The sequence below is a fragment of the Gallus gallus genome, chromosome 6, assembly GCF_016699485.2.
Source record: "Gallus gallus isolate bGalGal1 chromosome 6, bGalGal1.mat.broiler.GRCg7b, whole genome shotgun sequence".
Lineage (NCBI taxonomy): Eukaryota > Metazoa > Chordata > Aves > Galliformes > Phasianidae > Gallus > Gallus gallus.
The window spans coordinates 20,929,523-20,952,454 of NC_052537.1; the positions used below are offsets into that span (position 1 = coordinate 20,929,523).

Sequence of the window (22,932 nt, forward strand, 5' to 3'; positions counted from 1 at the left end):
ACCAAATAATCATTTAGTAAACATTCTTCAAATCAGCCCTAAGTTCTCTTCTCCACCAACTGACAAATTTCAGCTTTTTCACACTCCTGCAGAGCCACTGCCCATTCCATTTAGTTTCTTGGTTGCCCTTCTCTCTAACTTACTCCTTGAGATCTGGAGGCAAGAACTAGATGCAGAAATTAAGCTGTAGCACAAAAAGGTTTTATAAAACAGCAAAAAGATGCTTTGTTTTCGTTCTGTTCCTGATAATTATCTTTTTGGATCAACAATATTTTATAGGCTCTTTTGGTTGTCACCATACATCTAGCTGAGGATTTCAGAATACTTATAACAACTCTTAACATCTCCCAAATGGTTACAGAGAGCGTAGAGCTCTGAATCACATAAGCAAGGTTTCCTTTTCTCCCATATATTTATTATCTTGCATTTATCTACACTGAAGTACATCTGTAAATTTTTGTCCCTTAATCAGCTTTGTTAGATATCTCCAGAAATGGGTCACAAAGGTGGAGCATTAAACTGACTTCCAGCTACTGCTGTTGTCTCATCTTTCAAATGCACTGTGATCTGCATTAATATATTCTTGGCAAATTATCAAAATAACAAAAAATAATGAATCCAAAGATAACAAAATTGAACTAAAATAGATATTTCAGGGGTATCTGGAATTAGAAAGAAACAATGGGGGGTTTTGGAGAATCTGCATCTTAGACGAAGATTCCTTAAGATGCCATCTTAGATTAAGATCAGGCAGATGCAAGGACTCAGCCTGTTGTGAACCTTGAGCTTTCAGGTGTCTCAGCTCCTTCGAAAAGACAATATTAGTGAATGTAAATAGAGTAAACTGTGAAGGTAATCATTTTTTTCATAATTAATTATGAATATAAAAATAATCCATACAGACTAAAACTTAGCATATGTCGCACAGTTAAAACATCATATGGTTGGATTTTACACTTGAGTCCTCTACACCACACTAAGGTGCCAATGAGGACCTTTAGTGTATCTTCCTCCAACAAGGTGAGATCAACTTATCATTCCTGAACTAGAATAATATTTATGCGTCTTATTGCTACAGTTCCCTAACAACAGCACTGTAAGAAAGAAAGAAATATTCTTACCATCAGAGAGAGATTCGTAGTCATAGTCATATTCATCCTCTTCATCTTCTTCCTCTTCATTGGTAGGTGTGGGGTTGCTAGCACCATTGCTAGCCTGTGCTTGCATATGCGCCAGCTGGTGAGCCTATCACAATAGAACCACTTATTAAACTACTGGAAGGTACTTTTAATAAGAATTGTCTTCACTGATTGCATCTTATATGACAGTACACAACACAAATGAATTACTTCTAGCTATAGTTAAGTCTCACTGCTTGCTATTCAGGAAGGACTATACCTTCTGTTTCAATATATCCACCGGTGTTTGATGGGCTTTGAGCTTCTTGTTTTTAAGCAGGATTTTCCTTTTCAGTTGCCCAGGTGAAGGAAGCATGGGATCGTCAGAAAAGTCGCTCTCAAATAAAAACTTGGTTACCAGCTTATCTCCAAATACATTCTGAAATATTGAGAATGAGATGTGTTATGGAAGAATCCCAAGACATCTCCTTAGATTAACTTACTGCAGCTTTATGGCTCACCTTGAAAATTTCAGCCATCTTGCGCTGCTGAGGTAAGGAGCAGTGGTTTTCTATGGATATGATAATTGGCATGTCGGAGGTGATAAACGCATTGCGATCAATAGCTTCAACTACCTCCTATGAGAAAAAAAGGGTCATTGAAAGAACATGATTACTTTGCAGCATTCAGTTAGCTTACTTCAGTTGAAAGGCATCTGCTTTCCCTTCTAAGAAGAAAGAGTCCATACTTTGTTTCCATAACAAGCTCCTACAGATCAGTCTAGCATCTCTTTATAACAGAACTGGTAACAGTTACTTAGATGTATGCTGACACATCAAAGAAAATCCCCACAAAAATTACCATTAATCTGCTACAAATACAAACTCAAAAAGCATAATGTTTACAATTAGGGAGTCCATGTCTGAAGTAGGACATCATATTCTATTAGGATTTAGCCTATTCACACTTGTATTTTCCTGGTAGGGGCTTTTTTTTTTTTTTTTTTGACTTGTCAGAGAAAAAGTACAGATTTCTTTGTTTGCCTGTTGCTATATGTAATTACTATCATACCTTAAAAGAGATCTTAGTAGTAAGAGTGTGCCCATGGTAAATGATAGGCATCCCATCATCGCCATCCCAGCAGTCTAATTCGACACTTCTACAGCCTTGTAAGAGAACCTGCAATGCAATCAAACAGTGTGAGCATATGAAGACACTGCAGAGCTAATTGAAAGCATGGTGGTTCAGAAAAGGAGCTGGAATGAGCAGCCTCTGTAAACACAGCCCACAGAAGCTGCAGTCCCCAGCTAATGGCATTCCCTAGCGGGAAAATGAAAAAAGCACATATGTTCTTAGGAGAAGTACTGTAAAGCTTGGAAATTCATGGTATTTTACAGAACACGTGGAATGTGATTGCAGAAAATGGTTCTTAATGTATACCTCAGTATCCTGAGGGAGAAAAACATTTCTGCATTTCCACCTGCAAAAGCAGTTGGGAAATAACATGGCAATTTATTCCAAGTTGTTAACGTGACAGCTTATGGGCTCAGCATTGCTGCTTTTGCTTTGGGATATTTTGTTGTTGTTTTTGATAGGTTTTTAAATGGAAGATGGTCTGAAAATGATTTCTAGTGAAGAACTTCCACAGTGATAATCAGAATGCAAATGTGCCGGGCCATCGTGTTTAGTGATAATGAGCTGATTTACTTCTTTCTCTGAAGAAGCTCTGCTTTCTACAAAACTACCAAAGAAAGCAAAGAAGCAGGATGGTGGGAAAGATAAGCTGAATTATCTATTGTTGGTCTCATGCTTTTTACTGCTGTTGTTTATTTAGAACTGTCTATCACTGAAAAGTTATCTCTATTACTATTAAATATTTTAACAAAAATGAAGATCTCTATAGTCAAAATAATTTCCAGCAAATACACTTAAGAATAAAGAAAAAAATTATTTCTCCTATTCAGAAAAATTACCTCTGCTATTAAGAATGCTCGGGGCAGTTGTGTGTGTGGCTGGCATCACCACTCATGCGAGAGCCAGGCATGAGAGCCAGGACAGACTGCCCTGTCCTTTGGGATAACTGCTTGGGGACAGGCAGAGGCTTTCCTGCATCACGCTTAATTTAGAGCCAGCAGAGCTCTATCTCACTGCCAGTATATTCCCAACAAAATACTCACACCTTTCTGTGCAGTGATATTATGGGAACCTCCTTTACAATCGCATTTTTCAACACCATCACATTATTCAGGCTTTCCTAATACAGCTTCAGCCCTATCTAAATCTCCAAGTAAAGTGGCACGTGGGACAGCAGATGAGCCCTTCCCAACAGCGAGTGACTAACATCTAGAGTAACAAAAGCACTACTCACAGGAAATGCGGTGCCTTCTCTAGCATATGAATACACAGACACGCCAACATATAGATATGCGTACAAACACACACAGAACTAAATGCCCTAGGAAGAAATTGCTTTTTTCCTGTTCACCAGGCATAAAGTCTAAAAAGCTCTAGAATATTCCTAGAAGTAATGTTTTTAGATGTTATAGTTCCATTTGAAATTAGTCTTTGCAGTGCAATGTACAATATTTGAACAGCGTTTCTGACATCTGAATGAACTGAAATATTAGATCAGTCTTTCCTGTGGGAAAGTCTAATTTTAGTAGGTTGGGTCAGACCGACTGGTGTCTAGATGCTATGAATCTCAAACTAAGCCTTTTTTTTTTTTTTTTTTTTTGCCTTAGAAAAGGCATTTGAGCACAACTGTGCTTACGGGCAGCTTTCCCACACATCATGTTTTCCAATGTTTTACAAGCAGGGTCTTAGAACATTTGGAGTTACAAAGCAAAAGGGTCATGTTCCTGCACTTGCTGGTTAAACAAACACATTAATGTTGAAAACTACACCATGATCTAACCCCGCTTACCTGGCTGTAGAGCTCCACTGAGGATTCCCCTTTGAGCTGATGGCCAGTAAGGTAGGTATTGTGGGAAGATTCAATGTAGTAATATGATAGTGGAAACTGCAAGTCCTCAGCATTCTCTTGTGACTCATCATTTTTGGAGGCAAAGTTGTCTTTGTCCATCAGAAACCTCAAAGCGAGAAGATGTCAGGAAGTTACAAGCGGTGCTGAGTATTCTGTGAATGTCATGCACACATTAATGCAGTGGTGTCACATATATGAATTAACAATTACCTTGCAAATCCTTCGAAAGATAGTAGCCCCTGCTGGCACATATTGACACTGGGTTCAAACTTCTACAGGAAGGAAGAAATTTAAGACACACATAACAATGATTTTTAGAAATACCGCTTTTTTGCATTTTCACAGTGTAGTTTGCACATTTAACTAACTAGTTACTCTATCTAAACCCAGTATTTTTGTTTCTGAAGGAGTTACATGTCTGGAATACTCATGCTTGCTTTAAAAGTTAGTAAACAAGCAAATTAAGCTATTAATTACAGAATCATAGAATCATTCAGGTTGGAAGGGATACTGGAAGGTCACCTGATCCAATCTCCCATTCAAAGCACAGTCAGTACTTAAGCTGAAATTAGGAAGGACCTATAATTGTGTATCCTCTTCCTATCTATTGTGTTCAAACACAACACCATGTCGAATTGGAGGCTTTTGCTGTGCTACGTCAATGTTTCCTTAGAACTTCTGTCTTTCAGGCTTTGCAAATGTGTTATATATTAATAGTTCAAATACTCAACTTCTAACCTTAGTGAACTACTAAGTGGGTGCTTGGTTTTGGATTGTATTAATTACACATTTGGAGGAAATCCAGATTTTTTAAATGTAATTTTCCCATTTTCTACATAACGCTCACTTTGTGTAGAAGGAAGTAAGATGTCTATATTTACTTCTGCTCTGAGAGGGTGGATTTAATTAAGCTCTGTTTCCTGTTTTGTTTTGCTTGCTTTTTAACAATAAAATAAAAATATGTGGAAACAGTGGGGTTTTTTTAAGTTCCAAGTTAGGGTTTATCAAAGGTGGTCTCAAACAAAAAGAAAAGAATGCACAACCAAGAACACTTTTCCCAAGTGTTATGTCCCTTCCCAGGTAAAGTGTACATATCAAAAAAAACCCACTCCTGTTCATTTGCATCATTTCTTTTCTTTTTATGGGCGTGCATATATGGATACCTGCATGATTTTATAGCCTGCAATAAGGACAATATTAGATTTTAGAGCTGTCAAATAGAAGCAAGAACTACAAAGTAAAATATCCTATGTCTTTAAACAATACTGTTGGGCACATTTGCAGGGAAAACAGAGGTAACAAGATTCCTAGTAAAAGGGATTGCAAGATGTTTGTGTTACAGACCTGGATAATGCTGAGGATTTCATCGTAGGTGCAGTGTTCTCCTTGGCAATTCACAAGGAAGTCATTCAGCTGCTGGATGCCCACACCAAATACCCCCAGTGATGTGCTCTCCACTCCAGTACCATTAGTTACAATGCTGGCAGCAGCAATAGCATCAGATATTTGCCTTTGGTTATCTGACAACTGCTGCCTACTCTTAATGAACAAACCAAGGTCTGAAACATTCCTAGTCAATAAATCTATTAAAAATAAACAAATGAACAATAAACAAAATAAATATCAGGCACATCATTATGTGTAATGGATACATTGTATAGAATAGAATTTAACATATTTCATTGTAAAAATACCTGAATATGTTATTGAACATTTTAGCCATAACACTGTAAACATGAACAGAACCATCTTGTTTCTATCCACTCATAGGAGAGTAAGTGTTAACTGTGTATGTAAAGCAGTGGAAGGGAACTACTGTAAGCAATTAATTATTATACACAAAATCCTGGAAAGTCTAACATGGATCCACAGTCTCTCCCACTGTCACCCAGGACCCTCCAGCATCCTCTCACAACCATGTACAGCCTTGAAGCCTTTCTTTTGCTCTGTGCAATCCCACAGCCTGCCTGCAGACCTTATCTCCTTGCAGTTCCACATGCTAGTTGTGCTGTACCCTCCCCACAGGCTGCTTGGCAGAAATACTGCTTTCTTTAAATGTGAACAAAGCTCCAAACTTAGATTACGGCAACTGGGGAATGTAAAGAGGGACAAAGGTTTCCTTTCCCCTTGTCCCACATAAAACAGATCTACTAGGAAACCAGATAGATAAGAAAAAACAACCAGATGAAACACAGGGCACAGCCTTTTTCTTTCTGATTCCCAGGTTTGCTAACTACCTGGGATTAACCCTATTGCAGATTCCAGAGCTCCTGCAACCAGATACTTCCTGTGTTGGACCCAGCCTATCAGCAAAAAGCTTTTTGCCTCTGCTATACCGGTTAGTTACAAATCTATCTGGTTAACGTAAAACAGGAGTACTTTTCTTCCTTTCTGAACAAAGAACCTGCCCTACATCCAGCTAACCAGGTGTTACTGGAGGTATGGAAGTATGGCAGCTATCCTGTGCTGAACTTATGATTGATTGCCCTTTACGAGATTGACTGAGAGATGTTATCTTGAGGCCATTAGCTGAAGCTGTTCAGTAGTCTACCAGTTGTGTTTTCTTCTTTAACAAACCTAAATCAGGTTGGAATCCAATGCTGTTTTCATCAATCTTCAAATTAGTATAAAGTGGAGTAGGCTCTAAACCGGATCGATTGCAAGGCACAGCATAGACATCGAAAAGGTCTTTAAGGTCCTTACGGCTACGGACGCTGTAAGACATGACAAGTCTGATTTTAGCTCTTCCATAAAGTTGGATGAAAGAGATCAATACAGAATAACAATATGTTTCACCTGAAAGATTTGAAGAGCTCCACAAATTCCACAAAAGTCATGTTACTATCAGAAACCATGAAGTTCTGGAACCCCTTCATTCCTCCTTTAACACGGCCGTGCCAGCTACTGCTGCTCCACGTGCTAAATCACAAAGACACTGCTGTAATTTGGTTATATTACACATATTGAAATATTACAAACTACTGCATTAACAGCAAATAAGGCTGAATGTTATAAGACTAATAATGACAATTATACTTTTTTGTTTTATAATGGCTATTTGTTTCTCACATGGCAACTGCAAACTTTACCAGAAAGATCCAAGTATATTTAAAACACATCCCAGTGCAAAAGGGTCTGATGTAAATGGCACAAATGAATGTGTTCTCATTTTTTTCTTTGAAGAAAACAGCGTCAGTATTCTTGTAACACAAGTTTTAAAAAACATTTCCTGCTGCTTATGAGGTGCACTGAAGATTTGCTAAGGGAAAGATAAGAAGGATACAGAACTCCTTATAGCAATCAACATAAAACAGTAATATTACAAGTGGATACACAGTAAAAACAATACTTTCCTCACACAGGTGGGGCTTCTCCTGTCTGGGAGAATTAAAGGTGTAGATCTAAAGAAGTTTAGCCCTTCCCCAGCACTCAAGCCTCCTCATTTTCCAGCCACTCTCTCATACTTTCATAAGCACTTTTCCATAAGTACTTTTCATACTTTTCCATTTTCTCTCATACTTTCCAAAAACAGTCAAGATGATCCTCAGATACCTCAAAGACAGGTCAAACTACAGACCTCTTCGTCTTTTAGGCTTGGGCAGTAGCCCCTGCAGGCCATTTCCTTTTAGTGATTTCCTCCTTTCAGCTTCTCAGACTGAAAGAAGGAAAGCAAACTCGTATTTCTTGAGTGCAAAGGGAGAAAATAATCACAAAAACAAACTAGCTGCTTGGTGTTTATTATTTTAGTTGACTTCAGTGATACCAAGCCGATTTCCTTATACCTGCAGTTGTTAACCTAAGTTGTGCGAGCGAGCAAGAAGTTTTTGAACCAGAACAGTGAATTTTCAAAAGCGGTATCCTGGAGTCTTCAGGCTACTACAGGACTTGCACTAGTAACTGTAGCTTTTCCTCAGCTTGAATTACTCCTTCAGCAGTATGGACAAGTCCTTAGTGAATTTCAAGTACTAATTTGTAAGGGTATCAGCCAGGTGGTTGAGTTTCAGAGCTGCCTCCTGTGTCTAAACCCAAACGACCATACCTGCATGACTGGGCTCCACCAGCATCCTGCAAAGGGAGGCACTGACACAGTCAGAACTGTCTAGATCACAGCAGAACTCCATAAGTTGCAGTATTTGTTTAAAAACACAAGACTAGGTGACCACATGTCAGCTTTTATTGCTCCATAATGTACAAATCTACAAATCCATTAATCTAGGAATCCTGACATCAGGTTCAGTACGAACAGTTCCAACAGCTGTGATGGAAAAACAGGACCAGCCTGTTGTCCAGTGTCCCTAAAGACTTTTTGCAGTCCCTGGAAATTAGTGCTACAAGCAGACTTCACATAAATACACTAGATCAGATTCCTCAATTCACTCCTGGCCTGGGATGGATGCATGCAATTGAAAACAGCATGTGATTTTAAGTATTAGAAAATACCATCTACTTTGGTTGATAATATTCAATTTGTTTGACATCACTATGGTAAGTACTGACATACTGCATATAAATCTGGGGCTAAAATAATTCCTAACATTTTTATCAGACAAGAAAAATAAACCATGATGAGGAAAGTCTCTTGACTCCTACAGACTGGAATGGCAGAGTACTGAAGGGGAAATCAGAAGCATTTAAGAAAGCTCAACATTTCTTCAGAATTTATCCCTAAAGATCACCTTCCACAGTAATCCCACATAAGATGATTAAAAAGCAAAAAACAAAAACAAAAAAAAGCAAAAAAAAAAAAAAAAAAAGCCAACCAATCAAGACAAGCCCACTACCACCAATCATCAAAACTGTGCAATTAGGAGTAGTCTAGTTTATACCTGTACACAGCTAATGAGAGCAAACTTTACCATCTCTTCACAAATAAGCCTTCCCTTCTTATTTTTCATATTCTGCTATGTGATTCCCAGTGGTATTTGCTTTCTTTTTTCCCTTGTTTCCACCTTGGAGGCAGCACTACACTTCCGAAGAACTTTAGAATTTGCTGCATGCACAACCACTTCAAAAGAATGACAGAATACAGCTGCAGGCTCCCTGTGTGTGCAAATTATCTGCACATCTGGATTCTGTGAGGATTTATTTTTAGTGTAAGCTGTTAAAAAGCTTACAATCAAGACTCTGAACTATATCTATAAAAATACAGTTCTTCGTTCTCTACCTGCAGGTATTATTATTTAAAATGTACAAAAATAGCCAGTTCCTTCTCATATTAAATTGCTATCAATATTCTTTTTTTTCCCCATTCGATTTTATTCAGAGCTTCACATGTAGCAGAGGTACAGACCTAAGTAATGGCTAGGGAAGGCTATTTTTAATGTATACACTATATGGACAGAAAAAGAGAGAAAGAATAGGAAATATTCCATGCTCTCCCCTTTGTAGCTCCGCACTCTACATTTAATCATCTGTTAGCAGCTAAGACTTCTGTGCTGCAAAGGCTTCTGTGGAGCCTGGCAGAACCCTCTCCAGAATCACATCCAGCAAGTTCTAGCATGGAAGGTCCTATCACGCTGGGGAGAGCTCTACCAGGAGACACTGTGGAGTCTCCAAACAACTGCCAGGGAAAACTCATCATAGCTTAGGGAGGCCCAGAGTACTAAGTTATGCAGAAACCCAGAACTGAGAGGATTTAAAGCAACATTAGCTGTCCTTCCCCTGGGAATGTGAGCTTTCAGCTGAGCCTTTTAATCGTATTTACAGAACAACAACTCTTTTGACATAAAGAGCATAAAGCAGATTTGCAAAACAGCGGAGCATTCATCAGAGTAGTAATGCAGTATTTCTTCAGTTTAATATAAGAGAGAATTGCTCCAATCCTTAAAAAAACAAACAAACAGAACAATAACAACCAAAAGCCCTATAAATGTCGCACAGAAATAAATCCAAGCCTGGAATGTTCATCTCTTAGTTCTGTTCAACAGTGAAGAACAAGAAGTGAAGAACACAGGAAAGTCTCAGAAAGTAATATTACATGGAGCAGCAACCAGACACAGACACCCAGAGGTGGCTCTACTACTCACTTCCATTGCTAAACCTAACCATTGAAATGTAAAAAATTCCTACGAAATAAACAAAACAAACCATTACACAAGACATGTATCCTCAAAATAATGTTCTGCCAGCAGCAGTAATCTCTTCCACTGTTTACCACTGCTTTCCTGGAAATCCCAATATGCATACTCGCATCCATATTACAGCCTTCATTATGTTAAAAGATACTGGAAGGTCTCTGTTGTCATTGCCTTCTTGTATATCACCAAGTACCATCCACAACTCCACAATTCTAGTACATTATCCTTGTTATGTTATTACTACTATTACTACTACCATTATTATTATTTATAGAATTAATGCGTTTCTGAACTATGTCATTGCACACCCACAGAATGACCTTTTGCGCTGCGTAAGTGATCGAAAAATGATGAATGTTAAAGGAGAAGACAGAGGGCTGTAAGGAATGGAGATTTCAAAACTGTTCCTCCAATGGCTTGAGAAACTACTGCAGTCCTTACCTGGAACATCAGCAAAGTTAAGGCTCCCTCAGGTAGAAATGACTTGCTGGGTTTCTTTATACAAAAAATATCTGTAACTATGTTTTGGAGACAATCTTGAGAAAGAATTAAACTTGCTGAGTTTTGGGATGCATTCCAATTTTCTTCTGTAACTGACTTACAAACTGAAGTGTCCTGGCTTGCAGACTGTCTACATTGCTGTCCATAGATTCATAGTATTTCAGCTTAAATGCCCTATGTTGTGCTACAATGAGTTTCAGATGTCTATCAAAAGACTAATAGCCTTTCTGGCACTGATTTTGTCAGACTTCATCAGTTTGGCAAGAAAAATGATCATAACTAAATAATAGTAATTTCTTTCTTTTTAAATCAAAGCACTGATTTCATCCTTACCTCGACTGACTCTTGCTTGAAGACATTACAGGAGAGGACACTGGTCTGGCTGGTGGGGACGTGGCAGCTCCTAAATGAGGAGGTCCAGATGCTGTCAGAGAGTGAGCTCTTCTTGATGACAGGGTGTTAGATGGAGAAGCATTAATAATAATATTTTGATCTATGAAGGAAACAAAAGTTTGCAGTACTATTAAAGCCTCTGTCCCAGTAAAATTGCTTTCATCCAAGAGCCTTATACAATAATTCTTTAACGCTCAGTAAAATGCTGCAGGGATTGTAGATTTGTTGCAAGACGGTCAAAAAGATACATTCTGAACAAAGTTCATACATGCTTTAGTCTGACTAGAAAGACAGTGTTACCAGATATAATGAAAGAAGAATCAGGAACCAAAAAGGAAATCAGTTTTAAAACTTCACAGCATTTGGAGTTTCAACTGTAAAAGTAGTTTCCTACCATGAACATATACACATTCAACACTGTAAAACACATCTGTACCAAGATTTTTTTGCAAAGCCCTGAGAGACGCTTAAATACTGAAGCAACGTATCTACCTGACTCTTCTTGTTCATCAATATCTTGAGGATCTGAACCACTTCTGTTTCGATATTCCTTGCAGCTCTTTGCCTTCCGAGTTGCCATTTCATCATCAGTGGCCTCCCCACTTTCACCCTAGAAATGAAGTAAGCATCATAATAAACATTCCAAAACCACTGCTTTTTCACTATCAGCGCAATCTGTAACGAAATCATGAGATAAATCAGCTATTCCTTATGAAATGACTTTTAAATGGCCAGTAGCTGTGCTGTCAGTGAAACTATCCAAGTAGAAAAGAGAGCTTAAACATGATGAAGGATACATAATGACTGGGGGAACATCAGAGGCTATCTCAGTTTGACATCACACAGAGGATGACAAAGATTGCACCCCCCTATATTGGTGAAGCTGGTTTTACACTATTCCATTGGGACACAGGAGATTTAAAGAGGATGGATCCTGTCATCTGGATCTCCCCCACCTGCCCAATAGGCCATGTGGACAGCACTGAGCTGCTAGTCCCTGCATTTTTCCCTTTCCTAGCTATTGCTGAAAGTACTTGAGTGAAGAAAAAGAAATGACGCTGTTCCTGTCAGTCATGTAAGATTATCTTACCCCACACTAATGTGAAGCAGAAGATTTGTGGTGATATTTTCAGCAACATGAAAACCAAAAGGAGCAAAGAAGCTGACTACAGCCTCCAGACACCATCCTGATGGTTACTACTTTTGTTCTTATGAATATGTTACCTCTATACTGAAGCAGCACCTAAAGTTCTTAATGAGATTCTGTCCCTTTCTGCTAGCACTCATGTCTTTAGAAATTAAATTTAAACATGAGAAAAAAAAACCCACCAAGTTAATAGAAAACAAGTCAAACCACACCAAACCTGCAATAAGCTGTTTTAAAGTTCTTGCCTGACTTTCTCCTGATTCAGAGTATGGCTAGCTACACAGCAAATGTAGGAAGGAAACAAGTCAGCCAGATAAGAAACAAAATATGTGAATACCCTCATGAGTACTTTCTTCTTTTTCTTAGCTGCACTTATTCCCAGAGTGTTGTTTCTCTGCACACTAGGTTTCTCAGTGCTTTTGGTCAGAGTTCCTGTGTTTGTGTTCCTTGTGCTCCATCGTCTGCCTCCAAACAGTTCGACAGCCTGAGCCAAGGTTGGGCCTTCAAACCTTCCATCCTCCTACGAAAATTCTCAGCATTAACAAAACAAGGAGAATAACTGCCAAAGAACAGACACATTTTCTTAAGGTATAATAAATATATCTCTAAGGAACCAATAAAAGGCAAAATGTCAAGAGCACGCAATTTTTAATTACTGCATGAATGCAATAGGGCTATTTTCTTTACCATCTCATAGTTTTGTCCCCAAATCTCAGAACTCATTTTTGGGGAACCATTTTCTTGTACAGTCATTGCTTTCTCTTTAAGAAAATATTTATTCCAAAACTCCAAACATATGAAGAACTTAACAATAAAAAAGGTTTAACTTAAACATATCTAAAATATGCACCACTTGATGAGACATTATGTGGAGAACCAGATCCTTTTCACTCAAACCATGTTACTAAGTTGGAGGTCTGGTGTTCACATTTAACTTCAGTTTACTTATAATAGAAACTAATTGCATGACAATACATTGAGGACATTTTTGATCTTTTCTCACACAAAATCACAGCATCTTTTACCTGGTAGAGACTGACATACTGTTTCCGTAGCCACTGTAATCTTTGATCAGGGAATCTCCTCATTTTCCTTACAGCTTTAGTCAATTCCAGCAGTCCATCATAGAGCATTCTGGCAGTATATTTTGGAGCAACAAAGTGCAGCAATTTATTATCAGTAGTCTGAAGTCCATAAAGTAGTGTTATACCATTTTCTTCAAGGGACATATTACAGAGTTTATTTTGAACACACACAGTGTGCATATCAATGCCAGAGTGTCCCATATACACAGCCTTGGCTGAAAACAAATCTAGAAAACCTTCCACCAGTCCATTTAGTCCAGTATTGCCAAGGAACTGGTATTTACCAAGCTCAGCAGCGTTACCCAGCACACTCAGCTTTGCTTTTGCATTTGCTGGGCAAACTGTTGTGGGTTTTGTCCAAGTCAAAGTACTATTGTCAGGCTGAAGCTGAAGAAAGCAACGTGCTGAAAGATGTGTCTCCTGGTCATAATGGATGACAGTTGCCCCTTGCAGCATGAACTGGTGGACATCAGCTCGTATAGACAGCACGTACCAGGGAATGAGTTCTATGCCGTGGCAGAAAGCCTTTTGTTGCTCTTCTGTCGAACTTGTGTCCCAGTCCTTCAGCTGCTCAAATATATCACTTTCAGAATCTGAAAGATCTCCAATTATAAATCTGTATGTGAACAAAGATGAGGAATTTACTATAATTTAGTTTAATACACCCATTTTCTACCTAGTGAAACACATGATTTACGTGCTGACTTATGCTATGACCTTTTTTTTTTCTGCTGCAGTTTAAATTAAAAATACAGAGACATACAGTAGTTTTTACAGTATTACAATTTAAGTTATGGCAATTTGGAATTAATAGATGTTTCTACAATTAATTACAACTCCCGTAGTAATATAATTATGTTTTCTTTGAATTTTCCAAGGATTATATTCATTATCATAGAATCACTCGTAGAATGGCTTGGGCTGGAAGGGACCTTATAAACAACTTCATTTTGGATCTTGAAGTTAAGTGATTCCAGTTTCTAAACCCATAGCACAGTATCACTCCAATGGGAATACCAAGTATTGTATGAGGACGCTGGTAACAATATCTAGGAGACTGAAGACAGGACTTCCAATTTCTCTTCTACTATTCTTTTTATGTGCAGACCTGTTTCTGGTTAACACTTGCAAAATGGGCTTAAAATACATGCATTTCTCATAAGAATGAAGCAATGTTATCAGCTACTTCCTGCCAGCTCAGCAGAACACAATTCACACTAGGACTTGTTGCAAGGCAGGTATACATCTCACTGAGTTAAACCCCATATGGAACCTTCAGGTCTTCCTCAAAATTTCCTCTCCCTGGAGTAGCAATTCATTTAATTTTTCCCTTATTCCAGACATCAATTCTAATGGTGGTGAGGAGATAGTCAAACCACGGCAGAATAATTATATCAGCCTTAACTGCAACTGCACTTCCTTAAGAAATCTGCCTTAAAACAAAGGTCATGTCATATACCCGAGCTGGTATAAACTGGTGTTAAAATCACCGAGTCTTGCCACACTGCATACATTATTTATCTGGATTACTCAGGGTTCAGATTTTCAAATTACAACAACCACTAAAACGTTTCTCTTCCTCATGTCTTCAAAATAACCAAACAAGTCTCTAGAAAAATCCTGGTAAGTATATTCTGAGGCTAGACATGCAAGTCTAGTACAGAGGAGACAGAAATGGCAGAGCTTTGTTCACGTCTTATTTCACATGTTACAGCACTGGCATGCTGTAGATTAAAATGTACAAGCAGCAACAAGGTAAGCCAAGCACATGCACAAGGCATATCCAGAAACAGCCTCTGGCATTAGCTGGCAAAAGCGACACAGCCATCAATTATTGGGAACAAACTTACAGAACATGGTTTGAACCAGAAGCTTTCTTTACACGTACTGCACTAAGATGCAAGAAAATGAGAAGAAAGGATACAGGAAACATTAAAACAGACTGCAGTTTTAAAGGAGGAAATTGCAAGGGATATGAAAGGGAAAAAAAAAAAGTGAGGTTTTTCTCTATTATTCATTTTGAAGGTATTCACTGTAACTAAGAAAGCTTAAAGGGGAAGAGGAGATCAGGTCAACAACGTTAAGACAAAGTTCAGAGAATCTTAATGGATCGTTTGATTAACATCTCTATAAAGACTGGATTTCAACATTTATATTTTCCTACCAGCTGTTATTTCTTTGAGAACTGTCAAAGAAGATGAACAGAACTTTAATTGTGGTATTTACTTGGCACAGTCAGCACCTTAGGGTGATCAGACAGATCGCTAACTGTTGAGCAACACTCAGTTTATTTGGGAAAATAACAGCTGTACTCAGTGCCCACTGATTTTATAAGATGCCCTTCAATCTCCAAATCAAACCAACATATCCAGCTCTGCTGGGCTTGTGTTTCACAATATTAATTCAAATCAAGAAAATGCAAACTAATTACAAAATTTTAATTACATAATACGGCATAACAGATATGGCTTATGTCTCAAAAGAAAGGCTTTTAGTTGTTTACAGCATTAAAAATGAATCAAATATCGCAGCCTCCACACAACAGGGACAACAGCACAGAGCCCTTCTGCCTCTCTGCAGCAATTCTTTCCTGTATCTCAGCCAGCTCTCAATGGCCAGCAAAGACATAGCAGGAGAATGAGCAACTGAGGTAAATTAACATTTCCATGGGTACTTTTCTACAAGTCATTAGAATGTTAAAATTAGCCTTTTACTGCACCAGAAGTACAGACACCGATGATCAGACACCTGAATCAGGAAAAACAATTTTATTTGCTCATCTGCTGTTTTGTTCATTTCAGCGTTGCACTAAACTTTTTTGCATTTAATTCCTACTTTAATTAGAATGGAACTTAGTAGTTCCATTTAAACCTAAAACATAAATAACTAATTAAAAAAAACTGATTTCATGAAGACATAACAAAAAGAACTCCATTTTCCCCATATTGTTCTTCTACATTTAAATTCTGCTTTGTGTATTCAAGTGAATGGTTGACTTTGTTAGCTCATTCTTTCTTCGAATGGAGAGCTGCAAGTTGAATTCAAACTATATTAATTAAGAAAAATAATTCCTGGAAGAAAATGTTTAAACTGAAATGAGAGATAACAAATGTATAGAGAAGTGGGACTGCCTTTCCTGGCATAATCTGCTGTGCCACTGCCCAGAAGGAAGCAAAGCCAGATGTGAATAATTCTATTAGAAACCATTCTTGCAGGAAATAATTATTATTTATTTGAAATGAGATTTACAATTGCATGTTAATGAAATAAATGCATTTAAACAGGAAAAGGGTAGCTCCTCCTCAGGCAGTCACTTATTAGATTCTGTGTGTAATAGCCAAAATAAGTCGGATACTTCTGAACATACAGATATTTCTGATAGACATTATCAATATAATAACTCAAGTAGGGACATAAGTATGTTTTTTATGTAATCTTGGTTGTGTCATTTATATGATGGGATAAGGGATAATGGTTTCAACAAAAAGAAAGGAAATTTATATTGGACATAAGAAAGATGTTTTTTTACAGTAAGCACGGTAAGGCACTGGCACATAATGCCCAGAGAGGCAGTGCAGACATCCAAGCACCTGATGGAACTGCAGGTGTCCCTGTTCATTACAGGGGAGTTGGACCAGATGACCTTTCATGGTCCCTTCCAACTGAAATGATTCTATGATTCTATCTCATTTCACCTCTGAACAGCACAGTTCTGTTTGAGGCTCCTCTAAGAGTTACCTCATTTGAAGCTGACACATCAACATCTAATTGGGCTGCAATTTCACTAAAGCAACACTCAAGATCAAATTTGTCTTAAACTTCCCATTTAGTACATTTTTATTGCTGCTGAAAAGTAAAGACTATACTGAGTAATCAGTCAAAACTGGAAAGTTTTTGAACACTGAGCTCTTGGGGCACAATCAAGTAAACATCTAGGCAAAATAGCAGGACTAAATCAAACTGCAAATTCAGAATGCGGAATGACTTACAAATGTCTTCTGGACATAATTTAAAAGCCTCAAGTGAACATGTCCTTAAAAGAAGTGGTCTTATGAACAATAATAAATAACCTTTATTTTGGAAAGGGCACAACACTGCCCTGGTGTGCAGAATATAATGTTCTGAGCTCTGATAACAGATATGTCCCGGTGCTATTCCGGGCACCACAGATCAAAATTGTAATCATAACTGTGGATTTTTAAAGCTCTGTGTGTAAGATGAAAAGGATTTACCCTTATCATGAGAGGAAGTAATTACATCATGAGTGAAAATATAACTATACAGAGAGATCTCATGCATTTGAATATCAAATACTTAGCATAATTCCATCGGGAATAAGTTTTGAATTGGAAGATAATAAATGAAAGAGAAGAGGTTAAAAGTTGCCTCTGATTCTGTAAGTGAGCTTTGGTAAAAAGAAATGAAAAACTAAAACCGTAACACATACAGATGGAGGTAGAAAACAAAACACGAGACCTACTGGTAACGGTTTCTGTCCTTCAAGGAGTTTTTTCTCGAATTGCTTCCTTCACTGAGATTATCTTCACCCTCTTCAGATTCCAAACTGCGATTACAGCTCCGAATAGTTTGAAATATACTGTTTGCTGTGGATTCTTTTTCTGGATTATTTAAACCATCTTGGCCTACTCGTTGCAAGAAATTATCTTGTCCACTGTAATCTGAAACAAACTAAAGACATCTAATTGGTTAATACTATAACAGGAGTGATGGAACACTCTGTCATTTCTATCTTGCTGCAGAAATTCTTAGAAGAATTAAGAATATTTAGTACATACGTTTCCCATTAGCTTCTAATGGGATTTTGTGCCTAAAGAGACTAAATCATAGCATAAACCAAGTAACACAAATTACAATAGTCCTGCAGACTTTTTAAAACTCCCGTTTTTCATGGAGCAGGGACATATTTTCAAAACAAAGTGAAAAAAGGAACTGTTTTATTCCATAAAGGAAAAGGTTGATCCATTGATCTTCTGAGTTCTTCTTTTAAGGAACTGAAAATCTTCCAGTTCCCAACAAGCTATACAGAAGATCAGAAAGTTTAAGAGAAGATAGCTGCATTTTTAAGTATTTACGTCCTTTACCAAAGTAAAAGCTTTTTGCTTTGGTATAGACAATAACTGCTCAGTACTCCTATGCTCAACTAACAACAAAATCTATGTTACTGCAGTTACTACAGGAATTAAATTGAGGTTCATGTAACTGAACTATGGAAAATATTCTGGTTTATAGAACTCTAATTAGATGAAACTTTCATATAAAACAATAGATGATAAAATAATGCACTGGATGGCTAAGAACACAGCCTCTTAGAACAGCAATCATATTTACCTCTAATGTCTCATCCTGGGAATTATACTGTGGGCACAGTCTAATGAGGCTTGATGCTCCATCCAAAATTTCACAAAGCTCTTTTAAAAAGACACCACAGAAAGGAACTACTTTACAGCCTGGAATATTGAGTGCCCGGTTGACCACCTTCCTGTACTCGGATGAGGACTCATGTTGTGCCATAGCATCTTTCAGACTTCGCATGGTTTCTATGTCAGACTGGTCCATAAATTGCCACATTTTTAAAACTTTTCTTGATCTAGTGAAAAAAAAGACCACAACAATTATTAAAATAAATAAATAAATAAACCAATTTACAGTGAAGTCCAACACCTACAGCATGTACATAATAGAAATTATGGAAATATGGGAATTATTGTCATTACTCAGGAATGAATGAATCACAGTCAGCTCATTATTTTTATGACAACTCTGGCTGGCAGACTGTTTCTTCTCTTTGAATTACCAAATAACAAAAGTAACAAGGACAAACAAGCAGTATGATTTACACAAGCCTGGAATAATGTTTAGGAACTTAATAAAAGCTCAGGTACATATGAAAGCCAAGCAGGATTCCCAACATTTTCATTTTGTCATTGCCTTAAAGTCAAAAAGGCATAGGAAGAAATAAGAAAAGAAATGGTATGAAGATAAAACAGATGGTTTATTACAAATTCATTTAGCTGTATTATGAGTAAATAACCCACATAGTTAGCAAATTAAAAGAAAAAAAACAACAAAGAAACAAACAATTTGAAATATTTTACATTGATTTATTCCCATTACACTCTAATTCTGACATGGAAATAAATCAAGGCTGTCTTCCAGCTCTCAAGCACCAGTACCACGCTGCAGACCAAACTTTGACTTCAAACAGAAATGACTCCTGGTGAGAAGGACGGCTGGCATTGCTGAGCCCACTCACCCTCTGAGCTGCACATCTGACCAAAGGCAAGGCCTTTCTATCCACCCTGCCTTCAGACACACCAAAAGGGTTGTAGAACTGCTAGCAGCTCAGCATCCTCATCCCCACTTTCTGTACGTGTCCTGGATGCACTGCTAATTGGGCACCAGCCTTTACTCTTTGCCTTCCCTTTTTCTGTGCAGATGCATTACAGATAAAATTAAGGCCTTAATTTGTTTGCATTTTCCCTCAAAACTTACATGCCTATGGGACTTACATGGATGCATTCTGCTGAAAAAAACTCCCCTTCTCCACAGGCATTTCATATGTATTTTATATACCAAAAATGTAAATAATTAGCTCAGTGAGAATTCTCACTAAACCACAAAGAGCAACAATACAACACATGAAAGCTTTGCTACACCAACACAAAATATAGGGAGGAATGGAGCTAAGTCCTAGGAAAACTGATCTTAACTCTTCTTTGTCCAGTCTAATTTGCTGCTCTCTGAAGTGCAAACCTGTGCAAAGGTAGCACCTCACAACCACACCTGTCATCCTGCAGGAAAGACAGCAACCCCACACTGTGTTCCTTCTGGATAGACTGCAGGAATGGCTATTTAAAATAATTACAGCACAAGATCCCAGCATTAGCCAGTATAAATAAATTTGAGGGGTTTAACAGGACAGTTTTAGCTGTTCACTAAAACTGTGTTTTGTTGGTTTTCTTTTACAGTTTCAGTCTGACTCTATCAGAATACTACCATGATTATGTTTCACTTGTCTTATGAACACTCCAACCCCCAAGTTCCATTTTAGATTTTAGACAAAGCATAACTGATCTGCCACCTTTCTTTACATTTTAAAAATTTAGCTTAAAAATGTATGCTTTCTAATGTAGAGAATGACAATGAAGAAAAATAAAAATGACAATGAAGAAAATTGTTTTTAGCATGTTCAATTTTCTGAAAAAAGGATTCTTAGCAAGTAAGAGGGCAAGATGATGTGATTTAGCCACAGATTTCTGTTTATGCCCTTGCCCAGAGACATCTGCTTGACAAAAGCTGCAGTGTAATCTATCTCTGAGAAGTCATTTACAAAGAGTTGCCCATACCTTAGTCCTGCCAAAAATTCCATTACAGCATTGTAGTTGCCCATATTCCAGCAGCATTTTGCCACATGTACTAAATATGAGAAGACTTCTCGTTTCTCCTCCATAGAACCTGCAGTCAGGATCAGCCAGGTAACCCACGAGCTCACCTTGTGAAATAAGACATACAGTACAGTCAGTCAAAGCAGTGTTACTTGGAGCATCAGTGCACACTGATTTTCTTGTTTTCCTTCTGCAAGGAGAGTATCAGTGAAGATGCTACACATGCACCTGTGGCCCAATCCCACATGCATTACAAACACACCTCACACACAGATATGCTCACATTCCAGCAGTTAAATCTTAACTACTCTTAGAATACTTAAATAAAAAACTGTTGTATGGCAGTATAAGGTATTACGGATACGCATTCAGGCCACAGAAGAAAATGGGCAGCTTAAGTTAGTGATGATTTCTAACGCTGTCAGAGAGATCTGCAGTGCAGAATCTCATTAGCACAGCTTACAAATCTCAGCCCCATGCTGGATACCCCTTGTTCTTACAACATGGAGAGTGAATTTTGATAAATTGTCATTTTTGTCTTCATGCACTGGCAAGATTATAAATGCAGTAAGAAATTAAAAAACCCACCCTTTCCAAGTATGACTACAATACAATACCAGTCTCTGCTCAGTGATTATTTCATGCCAGAATCAGCAATTAACTTGGTACAAAATTCTATTTGTATTAAAAAAAAGTCAAGCTTTCCTTTTTCCAGTGAGCATTTTCCTTCTAGCTTATGTTCCCATAACATCTATAAAAGGTAGCTATATTTCAGATGGAAACCTAATTCAAATCAACTGTCCCTTTTCACAGTATCATTCCCCAGGGCTTCATTTTTGTCATTATGTAAACACTTAGAAAGCAATAAATGTGATTTGTTCACCAACACTGATTTCCATTCTTCAGCCGTAAAGGATTCGCAGTGTTTACAGGCAACACTGGTGTGAGGAGCAGCTTATAAAAATCAGAAAATTTTAGTCTTCATGGGGCATAGATCATTTTATTTTAAAAACCAAGCATAAGAAATAAATCTCTTTAGTACAAATTAGAAAAACCCTAACAGTATAAAGCTCCTCCATTTATACAGTGGTCTCAGCCTCTCACTCCTGAGGGAGAACAGACAAAGAATATGAGAAATGTAAGTTGCTTGTTCATCTTCCTGACACCCAAACCAACTGAGAACAACAAATGAGAACTGTGCAATTAAGAAAACAAGCCACAGATCCAATACATGGAAGGCATGTTTCCAATACATGGAAAGCATGAGGTGGAAAAAGGAATCAATTTTTTAAGACTGAATTCCTGAAGAAATGTGGTTATAAAATCATTCTGTCTCTCCTCCCTTGAGGACATCCTCAGGAGTGTGTAGCACAGGGTAATGGGATGTGAGGATCAGGGAACAACAGTTGTCCTGTAACAGTGTTCTGTGTGCCCTAACCTTCACCAAAGAACGTGGTTATGGAAGGTAAGAGCTGGAAGAAACTTGCTCCTTGCTTAGCAATAATCAAAAGAAAAATGGTTAGCTCCTGTTTCAGTATGTTTTCAGAACTAACATACAACAATAAGAAAGGCTTAGGAGCAGATACCCAGTAGAGAGCTTTCAGAACAGGCAGAACAAGCAGGAGAGATCCATGCTGAGCATGCGGACATGCTGAAGGACCCTTCCCAGCTGCAGCCTTTATACAGGCTGTCGCTGCAGAGGCCGCAACACAGAGAAATAACAACAGAGCTGAGCACTTGAATTTCACTGACATTCTATCTGAAGCGCTCAGCTGGTGATTCCTAAATTGTAAAACTGAATCAGCCAAGAAGTATACACCTGAAGAGCATCAAGGTATGGAAGAATACAAAAAACAGAGAATTGTATGATACAGGGGTCAGATGAGGGCATGTACAGAATGAAATGCAATTAAGTAAATGCAAAAAAAAAAAAAAATCAGAAATCATGAAATAAAACAGTTAAATATGTGATTCAAGGTTGGCATAGACTTGTTTGTATATGCTGGAATAAAATTACATATTGGTTTTGGATATTATTCTCATTTTCCAGAAATGGCTCTGCTAGAGACTACAAATGCTAAACATGCAATAACACACACACACAGATTAATAACATTTGTTTGGTATGAAATACCATATGTGGTAATGACAGACTGATTAATATGTGTTTAAATATTTTAAAGAATAATATAATTTTAAGAAGATCTGTTTTAACCTAAGGT

General features: G+C 37.8%; 1 protein-coding gene across 10 annotated transcripts in view; it reads right to left on the reverse strand.

Annotated features, from left to right (window-relative positions):
- PLCE1 (phospholipase C epsilon 1) overlaps positions 1-22,932 on the reverse strand; it is a 147,242-nt gene that overhangs the window by 20,587 nt on the left and 103,723 nt on the right. For 8 of the 10 annotated variants that reach the window (XR_005861015.2, XM_040703082.2, XM_040703081.2 and 5 more), the window contains 17 exons: positions 20,672-20,817; positions 18,654-18,912; positions 17,785-17,993; positions 15,155-15,196; positions 13,245-13,920; positions 12,557-12,739; positions 11,565-11,682; positions 11,013-11,172; positions 6,898-7,020; positions 6,679-6,815; positions 5,446-5,684; positions 4,312-4,373; positions 4,042-4,207; positions 2,190-2,297; positions 1,640-1,756; positions 1,399-1,557; positions 1,122-1,245 (listed from right to left, as the gene is read on the reverse strand). Coding sequence is in view for 9 of the 10 variants with exons in the window: in XM_040703082.2 (XP_040559016.1) it covers positions 1,122-1,245; positions 1,399-1,557; positions 1,640-1,756; positions 2,190-2,297; positions 4,042-4,207; positions 4,312-4,373; positions 5,446-5,684; positions 6,679-6,815; positions 6,898-7,020; positions 11,013-11,172; positions 11,565-11,682; positions 12,557-12,739; positions 13,245-13,920; positions 15,155-15,196; positions 17,785-17,993; positions 18,654-18,912; positions 20,672-20,817 (3,028 nt within the window). In the remaining variant the exon portion in view is untranslated. The remainder of the gene's footprint in view (positions 1-1,121; positions 1,246-1,398; positions 1,558-1,639; positions 1,757-2,189; positions 2,298-4,041; positions 4,208-4,311; positions 4,374-5,445; positions 5,685-6,678; positions 6,816-6,897; positions 7,021-11,012; positions 11,173-11,564; positions 11,683-12,556; positions 12,740-13,244; positions 13,921-15,154; positions 15,197-17,784; positions 17,994-18,653; positions 18,913-20,671; positions 20,818-22,932) is intronic. The other 2 variants (XM_015288858.4, XM_040703083.2) reach the window with 1 other exon arrangement.